At 49.2% G+C, this 14,944-nt stretch overlaps 1 protein-coding gene across 1 annotated transcript in view; it reads left to right on the top strand.

Moving 5' to 3' along the window:
- ADAMTS16 (ADAM metallopeptidase with thrombospondin type 1 motif 16) overlaps window positions 1–10,935 on the top strand; it is a 156,343-nt gene extending 145,408 nt beyond the window's left edge. Inside the window, exons 20-21 of the mRNA XM_008052739.1 lie at window positions 8,856–9,003; window positions 9,723–10,935. Of these exons, the coding sequence (XP_008050930.1) occupies window positions 8,856–9,003; window positions 9,723–9,838 (264 nt within the window). The 3' untranslated portion in view covers window positions 9,839–10,935. The remainder of the gene's footprint in view (window positions 1–8,855; window positions 9,004–9,722) is intronic.
- The last annotated feature ends 4,009 nt before the right edge of the window (window positions 10,936–14,944 follow it).

Raw genomic sequence — 14,944 nt, 5'->3', positions numbered from 1 at the left:
CCTCCTCCTGACCCCACCAGAGGGCAAGCCATCAGAAGACAAGCGTCTTATTTCACTTGCTGGCCACGTAGCCCTCTCTCAGAGCCGTGAGGATCATGGCACGTGGACAGCAGGGGCTAGGTCTTACCAAGTACTCGTGCTTCCTGTCGGCACTTGGTCTTCTCTCTCAGGGAGATACAGGAGACTCTGCATGGAGACCCCGAGGCCCTGTACCTCACAGCCTCCTGTGGCCGGGACAACAGAGAAGGGACAGGCTTGCGAGTTATTCCACTCTCAGCTCCCGTGGTTTCCCGAGAACCAGGTGATCCGGCACCGCACCCAGCCCCTCACAAGCACTTCCACCACCACCGACACTCAGGAATCAGCAATTCGCCAACTTCAAGCCCACCCTGAGTGGAGAACCAAAATGAGCCGCAGAAGTTTGGCAGACAGAAATCACACAGTATTACTCTTTTTGCTAAGCCCAAAGAAACAAGCAGAAGTATTGGCCAGAACCAATTTAATCCATCCTGGAACCGTTTTTTCATATTGCTCAAAGAAAGCCAGTTCAAAACTTCCTCCAGTGAGGCCACTGCTTCATTCTGCAGGAACTCTGGGAGTGTGTGTGTGAGGCAGGGCTGTATGCATTCATAAGCTTCTTTTAGAACCATGATATCCCAGCCTGGCCACTGCTGTCCCTCAAGTGACACCACATAACTCTTGGCCCCCATCTCCAAGCTCTGCAGACAGAAACCCACACACAAGGGAGACCTTTCTCTTCCTGGGTTCCATGCTAGTTCCTGCTGCCCTCAAACCAGAGACAACTTTTTTCATTTAGAAATACGCAATCTCCTTCCCAAAAGATATTTAAATCAGAAATAATGTAATTTAAATAGTTAGAGCAGGGGACTTTGAACTCTGTTTTTGCAAGGATTTTTTTTTTTTAATCTCTATTTTTCTTTTTAGATTCAAACCGTATGCATATGGGGTTGGCTACACGAGTATATTGCGTGAGGGTGATGCTTGGGCTCTTAATGAGCCTGTCACCCAGGTGGTGGGCATGGTATCCAGTGAGTAGTTTCCAGCTCATACCCTATCCCTCCCTCTCCCCTTTAGGAATGCCCTGGGATCTGTTGTTCCCATCCTTGTGCCCATGTGTGCTCAGTGTTTAACCCTGCTTGTTAGGAAGAGTGTCTGATATTCGCTCAGGATGATGGTCTCTAGCTGCAGCCACAGTGTGCTGCAAAGGATGTAATCTTGTTCTTTTTGTGGTGCATATGTACTGCATTTTCTTTATCCAGTCCACTGCTGATGGGTACCTAGGTTGGCTCCATGTTTTTTCTCTCGTGGATTCTGCTGTGATGAATTTGTTGGGCACAGGTGTCTTTTTGGTGGAGTTATTTGTACTCCTTTGGGTGTATTTCCAGAAGTGGGGTTGCTGGGTCGAATGGTACATCTGTTTTTAGTTCCTGGGGAGATCTCCAACCTGCTTTCCACAGAGAATGAACGAGTTCATATTCCAACCAACAGTGTATGAGTATTCCCTTTTTTCCATGTCCTCGCCAACACCTGTTTTCTTGCTTTTTGGGTTTTTGGTTTTGGGGAGTTTTTTACTTTTTAATAAAAGCCCTCCTGACTGCTGTGAGATGGCAACTCATTGTGGTTCTGATTTGCATGTCCCTGATGATTGGTGAGAAGTATCAGCAGCTACACCTTTTCCCCAGGTGGCCTCTCTTCATTTCTACTGATCACACAGTCTTTCGCCCTTCTCAGATAGTTTCAGGCCAAATGTACTGTCATCATCTTTCAAAATTCTAAGCAGTGCACAGAAGAACAAGAGCCGGCCTGTTGCCACTGATGGTCAGGTCACCAGTTGCACCTCCAGAGTTCGAGGGAGTTTGTATTTGTGACCAGCAAGAAGTGGCCGGTTAGCTCAGAAACGGAGTCAAGATTTCTTGGGCATACGCTTTGCTTTCTCTGTTCCCGAGAGGTGTGGGGCAGCGACATAGGACACTGGAGATCACAGAACCAAACCCCTGTCCCCAGGCTGCCGAGCCAGTGGTCACCCTACCTTGCAAAGGGCAGCGACTTCAGGCAAATTTAGAAAGTGAAAAACAAGGCTTTTCATTATTTGATTTAAACCCAGACCTAAAGCCTAAAATACTTTCATAGCTTTTCCCAGTCTGAAATATTCAAGCAGTCTGTCTAATAAGTCATTTTTATCAGAAGCTGCCTGAAGTTTTTATCCACTGTGATTCATGTATTACGTTCTGGGACTGTAGCTTTTGGGGGTGGGTGGTCATAACTCAGGGGGCTGTGTCTGCTGTGAGCCCTCACACCCAAGCCTCTGCCTTCACGCTGTGGGAAATTGTCAGGCTGTAATGAATGTCCAGGGCCTAGCTGAACTTTGCCACCAGATAGGTTTATTCTCGTAGCTGTCTGAAGGTCACCGTTTCTATTATCTGGGCCACAAGATTCCCATTGATTTAAGTGCTTTGCTTATCTGCACGTTTCATGGTGTGCAGCAGTGAGGATCGACTTAAACCCCTGGAGTCATCTGGGCTTCGTGTCAGGTGGTTCTCACGATAACTTGGACTGGGAACGGCTTAAGTACGATCACCTGTCAGACCCGCTGACTTCACAGCACAGAGTCAGGTGGTTTGTCAGTGCTGGGCTCTTTCTAGAGGTTCTTCACCAGGATCAGGCAGAGATTGATTTGGAAACCCACGCTCTGAGAGGCAAGGAGCTGTGTCACAGAACACTTAGTCCAATTTCCACCCTGGCAATTAAGCCTGCAAGCTGCACCCAGTTCACATGCACACACACACACACACACACACACACACACACACACACACACACAAAACGCATAGCAACTTCAACAGACGAGGACTGAATGGGAGCTCTGCAGCCCACCCGAGAGTGCTGCCCTGCTTCCTTTTCATTCAGTCACCCACCTCGGATAGTTTCAGGCCAAATCTACTATCATCATCTTTCAAACTTCTAAGTGGTTGCACAGAAAAACAAGAGCCAGCCTGCTGCTATTGATGGCCAGGTAACCAGTTGCACCTCCTGAGTTCGAGGGAGTTTGTATTTGTGACTAGTTGAATGAACCAAACTTAACAACCCCGTCTATGTGACAGCAGAGGTTGTCAGGGATAAGGCCATCAAGGCCTGTGTAGGCCCATCCTGAACTGAACGGACCTGGGAAAGTGGGAAAACTCGAGGGGCAGAAGACTCAGAGAGACAGAATCCACCAAGTCCAACAGGAATCTGACAAATGACAGGGAACTCAGTGGGGCCTCTTGGTGGAGATGGCACAGTAGGAAGATGTGTGAAACCTTCAGCTCCCAGGAATGACCGCTTATGTGTGTATTGGTGGTCCTCTGAGTTTGAGAAATGAACTCTACCCTGCAGAAAGTCCCGCGGCCGTGATGGTCCCTCAGGGCATGATGGGGGGAGGCCAGTCAGTCACAACAGAGACACTGGCGGCCTGGAGTCCTCCAGCATGTGTCCACAAAGACTAGTGGTGTGAGAAAGAGGATTCACTCTAATTTTTTTTAAAAAGTATGCACTCCCTTAATTCAAGATATAGTTTAATAATCGTTATTCAATTAAGTGTTTTCTGATTTGTATAATTAGTTGTATCTTGAAATCACTTTTAGAAAGATATTTTAAAATGCAAAATAAGGTATTGCATTTACATTATAGTTAATAAGCCCTTTGTGAACTAACCTGAATTCCAAATGACACACTGATTTGTGGATACAAAATATTCAAAGTTACAGATGCCTAACCTACAAGTGAACACTTGGAACCCAACACTTTTGGGGAGTCAGAGACTTCACGTAACGTTAATTTCCAGAACTCTCAAGTAAATGTCCAGGTATGACTCTAGAAGATCTATGGGTGGTGAGTATTGTGATAGAAATTAAGATGTGTGGACTTGGCTGGGCCTAGAATTTTTTTCTTAGGTTTTGTTCTCTCCACTAATGGGCTCATGCATGTTACTGCTCTTGGAGAATGTCCACAAACAAACAACAACAACAACAAAAAAGCAAATGTTACTGTTTGAAGATACATCTCTTTGTGTGTGTGTGTGTGTTTGGGGTGTGTGTGTGTGTGTGTGTGTGTGTATGAGTTTACTAACAGCTGAGAATAATGACCCGTCTCTCCTCCATAGTGTTTGTGTAGGGCCTCTCGTACCTGAGCTGCTGACTCTCTCAAAGCATGTAGTTCGCTCCCCAAACAGGGATACCCAGAAGGATATCAGAAGAGAGGGGTTCCCCAGCACGTCAATTTTCTGGAAAACATGTGCTAAGTCAATGCCCAAACTAGACTCGCTGGAGGAAGCTGGAGCTAATGCTATCTGTAGAGGCTCTCAGAACACGAAGTCTGCAAGGGGGTCTCCCCGGTATGGGAGGGGGCGCTGCCGTCCTCGGACGTCCTTTAATCCTAGAACGGCCAAAGGGCCCTGATTGCTGGACCTCGCGGGGACTGTTGCCGTGGATACTGCATTGCTGCTTTTCCACATCCAACTTCCCGACTTGGACAGAGTCTTGGCACAATCCCCTGGGCTCCCCTGGGCATGGCTTCAGGCCCTGGTTAGAGCCAGCAACACTGAGTCGACAGCAAGGGAGGCACAGTGTGAGGTCTTCTAAGGCGCTGGGAGATCCCAGTAGCCGTGATGTCCAGCCCATGGGCAGCTTGTGGGAACCCAAGGATGCTCCTGCGTTCTGTTCTCCTCCCTGTTCCCACAGGAGCTGTGAATCGACCTGTCATTCACTCAGCAAAAGACAGAATACCTGCCAAGGGCTTACTCACTCATCAGACAGGCCGTACCTGCCCCTAGGAGTTTTCACACCTGGAGGAGACTTTGACAGTGTGTACAAGAGGACACAAGCAAGGGGTTGGCTTGTGCAGAGTGGGGGTCACGGGGTCCTCTCCAAGGCAGCGACAGGGTGGAGTGGGGAGCAATCCATCCGGACAGAGGACCAACTCTATCTACAAAGACTGTGCCAGGGCAGGAGTCCCCTCACAAGATGCCTGGTTTCCCGTGTACCGTCATGCCTCGCTTTGGCTCTGTGCACCATTTGTGTGAGTAAGATGTGACTGAAGTCAGTTCTGAAAAGTTAAAATGAAAAGTAAAAGAAAGGGCAAAAGAATATATTTCAGTGTCATCCCGAAAACCTAGGGAGGGGGTTCTCCCAGTGTGATTCCTCTCGGCAGCATCTGGGTTAGAAATACAGGTTCCCAGGTTCCACTCAGACCTGTTATAGCCTGAGCTCTCTGGTGGGGTCCCTCAGTCCATCTGAATGTGTCTTCCGGGTGATTCTAACGTGCGTACCAATTGGAGAGCTGTTAATTTGAGGATGGAGCCAACAGCCAGGGTTCTGGACACCTGACTCCAACAGTGTGTAGGTCACCATCACGGGGCTCGTGGTGGTCTCTGCCGTCTACGTCATCAGTAGGGTGCCCAGGTCGGAACCCATGAAGCTGGAGGAAGAAGCCATGCTTGCTGATTCCAGATACAAGTTCCAGACTCTCTCTCCACTGAGTGGTGTCTTTCCCAAAGGTGCCATGCCATAAGACTTGCCCATCACACTTGTCAGACACTGCCTCCTGGGCATTCCTCATACCTTCCTCCTCCCTCGGTCGCCACCCCCAGAGTCTGTGTGAACATCAAGGGCTCTAGGTTATTCTTAGGGTCATTCTGTTTGGAGATCTCAGCCCCATGGGAAAACCTGGAGTGTGACTTCTAAACGGCCGCGCTACGTTTTAAGCCACCATATTTGTGACTTGGAGAAACAACTTGCACTTTTTTTCCTTCCTGGAATGAAAAGTGAATAAATGGTTTCAGGTTTCTTCTTTTCCATCTCTTGGCATATCACCATCTTTATCAGTTCAAAATATTTTCAAAATGTACAGCTGAAATCTTAGGGTTTTTTTCAGTTTGCATACACAAATGCAAGTTTTGAAATGTGGAGGCTTTTTTTTGGCCAATTTTTTTTCCCATGGGACTGTAAAAACTCTCAAGACAGTGCTTTTCACACTAGCTGTGCATAGGGATCTCCTGGGGGTATTGCAGATTCCAAACAGTTAATCCAGGGATGCAGGGAGGCTGAGATTTAAAATTGCCAGCTAGCTCCTGCTGAGCCCACACTGCTGGGTCAAGGACCACACTTTGAGTACTGAGGTTCTGAATCTACGCTGAGGTCAGGGGCCAAGTTGCTGTGTTCATGGGAGAGGTGAGTGATTAATATATGTCAAATGGGCTGGGCACAAAGGCTCACACCTATAATCCCAGCACTCTGGGACGCTGAAGTGGAAGGACTGCTTGAGCCCAGTTCAAGATCAATCTGGGCAACATAACAAGACCTTGTCTCTACCAAAAAAAGAAAATTAGCCAGCCATAGTGGTGTGCACCTATAGTCCCAGCTACTTGGGAGGCTGAGGCAGGAGGATCACCTGAACCCAGGTGGTCAAGGCTACAGTGAGCCATGGACTTGTGACTGCACTCCAACCTGGGTGACAGAATGCGACCCACACTCAAAAAGAGACAAAGTCTTTCAAATAAGTGAATCCATGACAAAAATGAATCACACCACATAGCAATTATTTTGGAGCTGTTTAGATAATAAAAAAAACAATGGTGAGACCTCTTGATTTCTAAATGAGGCATGACATCCTTAACAAGGATGGAATTCTTTCCCGGCTACTGCTTATGAAAGAAATTCAACTTAAGGGGCCAGGGGATGTTGTGGACAGCAAGGGGTGTGACCAGTGAGATCCTATGAACTGTCATCCCGCACGGCAAGCCACGGCCCCAAAGTTTTCAGCATACATGCTGCATGCGACCCATGTCTGGCACACAGACCGCAGGGAACACAGACCAGAACTGTGGTTCTGTGGAATGTTCAGGAAGATGTAACATGCTGTGGGAGACATCTGGCTCCATTGCGTGTGGCCCTCATAGTTCAGGAACCAGGCGTGATCTCCCTACACCGTTATTTTTTCTGGTTGCCACAGTCACATATTAAAACAGAATTATTAACGACTGCTGCTAAAATCAGGTTTGAAGCAAAAGAGATACACATACCTCCCAGATATGTCCCAGATACCTGCCAGGGGGCCCAGATATCCCTCATCCAAAGAGGAAAATTCCAGAAGGATGAACAACTCCCACAGCCTGGGAGTCTCAGGACCCACAGGGCTCCCACCTTGTCTCTCAAGAAGCAGATGAATCTGTTTAACGTGCTTCGCCACCATGTCTCTGTCCCCAGAAAGCTAAGTTACTCAGCAAAGCTGTGGTTGTAGCAGGTCCTGGGAAGAAGCCAGGAGAAGCTTGGTACCTGGTTGTTCACTGCAAGTGGATGTGGGTGCAGAAACCAGCCCGACCTGCAGCTTTGACCCGCTGGAAGGGCTTTCCACATGCTGTCTCGTAAGCCTGGATCTGCAATGACAATCATGTGTGCCCCAAATTTCTCACAGCCTTATCCTTCAATTTCAAAGCCACCATTGGGTTTACCCACCATGCACCAGAATTTCCCTGTGTTGACTGACCCTGTCTTCCTGCAGGTGCTTCCTTCATTGCTTACATTCTTCACATTTTTAAGCCCCTAGAATTGTCTGAGCACCGTTTACATAATTCAGTCTAGACTGAGGGTAACTTTCATTTTCAGATGGACCTCTCACTGTGGGGCCAGTTCCTCCATCTCCCTAGTGACTTATCCCTCATGTCTTCACCATAGCTCATCTCAGATGGGTCTCACTGTATTTTGTGGCGTGTGCATCTAGCCAGCTAATGAGCGTCCACTCCCTTCCTACATGCCAGGCTTGGAGAAACACTTGATATTCCCAGATATGTACCAGTGTCCTTGTGTTCATCAAACCACCAATGATTCATTCAACAACACTCTAGACCTCCAGGCACGTCTCCCTTTGTCCATATCCAGGATTAATCCAGAATCTGGCTAGCCACCCACAATTGTAGAGAGAGACCACCTTGAAGGATCCAGGTGTAAGAGGGATGCTTGCAAGGGAAAATGCAGGAGAAAATGAAGGGGTTGCCACAGCCAGCAGTTACAAGGGGTGACCCTGGTGACAGGAGTTAAGGAAGAACCCAGCACAGCTAAGTACTTTTGCCATAGGTCCTGGGTGGTGACATCAGTAACCGTGTGCTCTGAAATGCCTTAGATAGATGCCAAAATTGGAAGGCTTTTATTGTTTTTTGTGGGGGGAAGGATTACTCATTTTGTTTTTCAGCACTGCCTGCAATTTGAGGAGATAATATGCCAATCCACAAATATCAAATTTTTTTTATTCAGTATACTTCAAGAAAAATGTACTCTAACTCCAAAATGATCCCAGGGTCATTCCATTGAGGCTATAGGACCAGACTCCAGTGGTCCAAATCCCAGCCTGAGCAAGACTTATCACTTCCCAAGGCTATCTCCCATCAGAAGTTCATAGCAGCAACATTACTCCTTTGATTTAGACTGTACAGATGGTATAGAATGCCCATTGGCTTAGAATGTCCATTGACTTAAGATGCCCCGTTGGCTTAGAATGCCCATTGGTTTAGAATGCCTGTTGATTTAGAATGTCCATTGGCTTAGAATGCACTTTTGTTTAGGGGCTAGCTCAGGACACGCCTGATGCTGGCTCCTGGAAAGGTGAGCAGGGGGTGCATTCACTGGCCTGGTAGCCCAGAAGAGTGCCACCCGCTTTATGAGACCTTCCTCCCCACGAGAGATGCTCTTCTCTCCTTTGCTTGCCTACAGCAGTCATGCTCTTGAAAAGGCAACCATGCCAAGGCTGCCCATATGCCGGAGAGCCCGGCAGCATTCTGATGTGTGTGTGTGCGCCTCTTGCAGTGCTCGGCCAGCTGTGGAGGCGGCGTCCAGACCAGGTTGGTACAGTGCCTGGCCGGGGGCCGGCCAGCATCGGGCTGCCTCTCACACCAGAAGCCCACGGCCTCCCTGGCCTGCAACACTCACTTCTGCCCCGTCGCAGAGAAGAGAGGTGAGTGCAGGAGTCCTCGGCTCGACCTGGGCACGGGACGAGTGGCAAGCTCCAGAGCAGGCCATCAGAGGGCCTACAGCTTGAGTCTTGTGTCTGCTCTTCCGTCTTTTCACCTTCTCCTCAAGTTTTACAAGGAAACATCCCACAAAGTGATCACCGCTGCCTCTCACACTGCCCTGGAATGGCATAGACAGTGGTGACATAATCTAGCTCTGGGAAAGCATGCTTTCTTTCCTATCCACTTATCTAAAGGAGGTCATCTTAACAAAAGCAGCCTTTCCCCATGTGTTAAACAAAAATCTCCTCCTCCGTTGGGAGTTCTCTAAATGCCATCCCTGTGCGTGTACAAATTGCTCCTGCATGGCAGAGGCGGATGGCCACCTGTCGAGGTTTTTCTGCGAGATAACGTAGCTCAAGAAGGAGAGTGGTTTGGCTCGATGAGAGAATTAGACATTGACATTTAGTCAACAGAGACTCCACTGCCTTGGGTGGGAAAGTGGGTGGGTTTCAGCACAGGAAGGACATTTCACAGGGACCTCCCAAAAAGTCTCGTGGAAAGAACGAGTTTCATGACCCTTGTTAGACCCGAAGGGTTGCCCCTCGATCAGCAGCATCAGAGCCTGACACATCTGCTTCTCACTGGTCAACCGAGTCATTAGCTGGTGGGGTCAGTCGCCATGCTCGAGGGCGCTGACAGATGTGGGTTTGCTCGTTTGCAGAGGCCTTCTGCAAGGACTACTTCCACTGGTGCTACCTGGTGCCCCAGCACGGAATGTGCAGCCACAACTTCTACGGCAAGCAGTGCTGCAGGACTTGCTTCCAGTCCAACCTGTGAGCCAGGGCCACTTCCCACAGTGGACAACGGGCCTACGTGGCAGCGAAGCTCCCCACAAGGGAGCCGCGTGGTCCACGTGTGATGCGTCCAAGGAAGATGAAAGAAAACTGAGTTGGGCTTTTTGCCCCCGAGGATGTGTGCACATGTCCCCGTGCATGCAGGCTCTCCTGGAGAGCCCGGGCAGGCCAAACTGCAGCAGGTCAGACAGAGTTAGCTCTGTGGGACAGGGGAAGCAACCCTTCCCCAGCTTGTACTGCAGCTGAATCAAATCAACGAGACAAGCAGAGTCGAACCCGCTAAGTCCTAGATGTCGGGTGCTTTATAAAAAGAAAGTCCATGCAATAAGGAAGACATGCAAAATATCTGCCACCAGGTAAGCCTGCATCCCCTCTCTACTGAAAGCCTCCTCTGGTCACTGGGAGACTGACTTTCTGAGTGGAGGTCAGGTGGCGGGCACTCCGGGGCACTGCCCCAGGGTTCTCCTCCTTCCCAACTGTTGCAGAATGACTCTTCCCAGGGACTTGATGGTGCCACAAGAGCTGTTGTCACCTCAAGGGCCACCTGCCTGCCAAGGCACTGCATTCTGATTTGGGATTCTGCATATGGAAAAAGGACTTGGCATCCCTCCTAAGGTGCTCCCGTCTCCCTCAGACTCACGTGCTGGAGGAGAGACTTGGTCGTCTACGTTTTATCTTTCTCAGTTATTTGCAAGTCAGTGTCCCTTTTTATACCCACTTCCTAACGCTTTTCTGTTTCCAAGTAACAGATCAGAAATACAGGTTACGTCAAAACCCTGCTGTCCTAAAGAGAACTGTGGTCCTACTAAAACAGACATCTGCCCCATGATCATAACCTTAGGGCTCTGTGTTTTGTTTTCGCGTGTTGTGAGGTTTCTAACATTTTGTCCGTAAGTTTGGCCATTTCTGTAAGGCCAGCTCAGAAGGAAGGCCAGCCGGGTCGGAGTGGGAGGCTGCCCGGGGTCCCCAGCGTCCTCCCGTCATCCCAAAGCTGCGTCATCCTGTGGTGTGGCTCCATTTGGAATGGGTGCCTGGATATTTATATTTGCTGAAGTTTTATAATAAATTTTATATTGTACAGCGTGCTTCTCAATGGCTTCATGATCTCTTACAAGGTTTGTTTTTGAGATCAGGGCTGGCAAGAAGATACCAAGAAATGGGTTTCCTAGAGGGAGAGAAGGGCTCTAGAAAGAGGTGAAGAGAACTGGAAATGGTCCAGGAGGAGGTGTCGCTGGGTGAGGGAGAGGTTGTGGGTAGGACGACTGGGGACAGGTGACACTGGCTTTGTGCCATATCTAAGGAAAAGGAAGTGCCCCTCATGCTGTGATCCCCACTCGTATTAGTCGGGTTCTCTAGAGACCTGGAAACAATTGTCCATGTAGGGAGAAAAGGGGGTGCGGATTTATCGTAAGGATGGTGGAGGCTGGCAGTTCTGCAATCTGTAGGGCAAGCTGGCAGGCCGGGAACTCAGGAAGGAGTCAATGTTGCCATCTGCAGTGTGAATTCCACAGGGCGGCAGGCTGGATACGCAGGCAGGGTTTCTAGGTTGCTGTCTTGAGGAGAATCTCTTCAACTTTGGGAAATCCCAGTCTTTGCTCTTAAGGCCTTCGACTGATTGGATGAGGCCTGCCCATGTTATGCAGGGTGATCTGCTTTACTTAAAGTCCACTGATTTAAATTTTAATCATTTCTATTAAAAAAAATAGCCAGACTCGGTGGCTCAGCCTGTGATCCCAGCACTTTGGGAGGCCGAGGCAAGTGGATTGCCTGAGCCCGTGGGTTCAAGACCAGCCTGGGCAACTTGGCAAGACCTCGTCTCTACAATAAATCAAAAATTAGCTGAGCATGGTAGTGCACACCTGTAGTTCCGGCTACTTGGAAGGCTGAGGAAGAAGGATCACCGGAGCCCAACAGGTCAATGCTGGGATGACTGTGAGTGTGCCACTGCACTTCAGCCTGGGTGACGAAGTGAGACTCTGACTAAAAAAAAAAAAAAAAACTTCACATCTACATCCAGTCTGTTTGGCAAACCACTGGGCATCCCATAATCTAGCCACGTTGACACATAAAATGAGCCATCCTATATCCTTTGGATTGGATTTAACCAACCATGGGGAGCGACACTGCTCTGTGATTGAGGTGGACACCTGTCCCATGGGACGCCAGCTGCCCAAGCATGGCTCCTAGCGTGCCTGGCCCCACGCACGGTCAGGTTGTCTGGCCTCCTCATAACACCAGCTGATGTTGAAGCACAGCACAGCCCTGCCACGCTTCACCAGCACACGGGCCCCCTCATCTGAGGACATAACTCCTAACCCTATTTTACAGAGTGGAGAGTGACAGAATGCTTACAGAGCTTTTTCTTGGAGTTGTTAGCCAGAAAGAGGGGTTCTGCAGAATTCTACGGGATCCTGGAGGACTAGGACAGCTTATTCCAAAACCCAAAGCCCTCAGGCATGATGGTCTTAGTGATTCACCAAGGCACGGGGTCACCCTCCAAGCCTCTGTCCTTTGAATAGAGGATTCTCAGTAGGTCTTTATCATTTTCTGTCACCCTCCATGGGATGCCAGCTGGCCAGTTTCCGGGAAGGAGCAGCCATGGCCAGAGGTGGTCTTGCCTTCCAGGGCTCTGTGTTTCCACAGAGAAATAATGCCTGGCCGCAAATCTACATAGCACAAGATCAACCACACCCCAGAGGACAGGCAGAGGCAGGAGATTTGCTCCTGTCAGAAAGGGAAAGAGTCTGGTGCAGTGGCTCACCCCTGTTGTCCCAGCACTTTGAGAGGCAGAGGCAAGAGAATTGCCTGAAGCCTAGACTGGGTCATTTGGCAAGACCTTGTCTCTGCATTAAATCTGAAATTTATCCAGGCATGGTGGCATGCACCCGTAGTTCCAGCTACTTGAAAGGCTGGGGTAGAACGATCACCTGGCTGCTGTGGCTGTAAGTGTATCACTGCACTCCAGGCTAGGAGTGAGACTCCCACTCAAAAAAAAAAGGCATGTGCCTAGACCCTGTTCTACTCAACACCACCACCAACCACTCCCCACCCCCACCCGTCCGTGCTCTGGACATTTCTGACTGACTGACTGAGAATCTCCTTCCAGCATTCCTTCTTTGCTCCCCACACAGTCCCAGTAGTTTGGGGCTGGAAAAATAAAAGGTTCTAGAGGTGAAGCTGAGAGCTGCCAACAGATGGATTCAAAATCCACGAGTAGGGAGAGTCACTCACTGCATCACCTCTGGGTTGAAATACCTTGAGTTCTCAGCCTCAGAGGACCCATAGGGGCCTGTCCCTCCTTCCTGAGGCCTCAGTGGACCCGTGGTGCCCCCCTCCCTCACAGGCCACGATGCTCTGATGCTGCAACTCCTAGGAAGTTGCCCTGGAGTTTCTGAGCCTTCACATTTTCCCAGGAGCCTTTCGTGGGATTGTCTCTGCTTGTTTCTGGTTATCTTCTCATGCCCCAGCAGGACCCACAGAGCCTTTGTCCTTGCTCACTGGCCCCCCGGGAAGCCCACCAGATGCTGCTCATTGGAACCTGGAGGAGCATGTCCCTATGTGCCAGGAACCGCAATGTGTCTAGGCTAAACATAGCCCCCAGAAATTTCAGGCTGAGCCAAGGAGTCCAGACAAAACAAAACTGTAGAGGCTGAGGAGGGAGGGACCGGCACCACCCAGATAACCCAGCCCTCAGCAGTCACTGCCCTGTCTGCCTGTCTATCTCGCACCTACTTCCCAGAGGACAGCTGAAAACATCCCCAGCTCCCAGCTCAGCCACCCAGCAAAGAAAGTCAGCAGGAGACTGTGGAAGGGGAAGGAAATCTCTAGAACACCCCAGGACACTGTCTGTGCGTATTCTGTGAGGAGACTCCCTCTCGCCCCTTCCCGAGTCCACCGAGAGGTTCTCTGTCATTCTGGACCTTGCTTGTGAACGCAGCCGGGTGTCAGCACAGGTGTGTCTTAAGTACTAGACACTCACATTTCTGCATCTCACAGAATGGAGATGAAAGCCTCAGTCTGTCTGCCAGCTGGGTCTATCCCAGGAGCCAGAGAGGCCGCTTATCCTGTCCTGCTCTCCCCTGATCCCTTCTGAGCTCCCTCCTTTGCACTTTCTGGTGTGCTTCTCACAACTTCACGAACGTCACACACTGTGCTTGACTGCCCCCCAATCAGTGATCCCCAACTTTTTTGACTTCAGGGACAAGTTTCACGGAAGATTTTTCCATGGACCAGGGGCAGGTAGTGGGGGGGAGTTGGGATGATTCAAGCACATTGCATTTATTGTGCACTTTATTTCTATTATTATTACTTCATATTATTAATGAACTAGATAATGAAATATATGTACTAATATATCCATATATAATAAATATATAATGAAATATGGAAATATATAATGTAAATATATAATTGTATGTAATAAATAATTATACATAATTGTACAATATACATAATTATGTATATGATATTACTAATATTCATAATTATACAATCATTGTGCCACCAGATGCAGCTGTACAAGTGAAGCACATCAACTCACTTGCCACTCACGGATCGGGTTTTGACATGAGTCTGCAGACAATTGCTTTATGATGGTTTCTGTGCAGTCCAACCTCACTGCTGATGTTAATCTGTATTTGCGGCCACTACCTAGTGCTAGCATCCCTGCCTCAGTTCCACCTCAGCTCATCAAGCATTCTATTCTCATAAGGGGTACGCAGCTAGATCCCTTGAATGCACAGTTCACTGTAGGGTTTGTCCTTCTATGAGAATCTAATGCTGCCTCTGATCTGACGGAAGATGGAGCTCAGGCAGTCATGTGAGCGATGGAGAGTGACTGTAAATACAGATGAAGCTTCGCTCACTCACTGGCTGCTTATCCCCTGCTGTGAGGCCTGGTTCTTGACAGGCCACAGATCAGTATCAGTCCACGGCCTGGGAGCTGGGGACCACTGTTACAAGGATAGCCTCTTGCCCCCTCCCCTCATCTGTAAAAATGGTGTGCCATGGTCCCTGTGTCTGCTTTCTCATTTCCTCCATGAGGACAGGGTCATCTGAGATGTTCCTGCAGACCCCAAGCCTCCTGGGA

The sequence above is a fragment of the Carlito syrichta genome, unplaced genomic scaffold, assembly GCF_000164805.1.
Source record: "Carlito syrichta isolate Samal-C Ts95f unplaced genomic scaffold, Tarsius_syrichta-2.0.1 Scaffold287411, whole genome shotgun sequence".
Lineage (NCBI taxonomy): Eukaryota > Metazoa > Chordata > Mammalia > Primates > Tarsiidae > Carlito > Carlito syrichta.
This window is presented reverse-complemented; position numbering and strand designations above follow the sequence as displayed.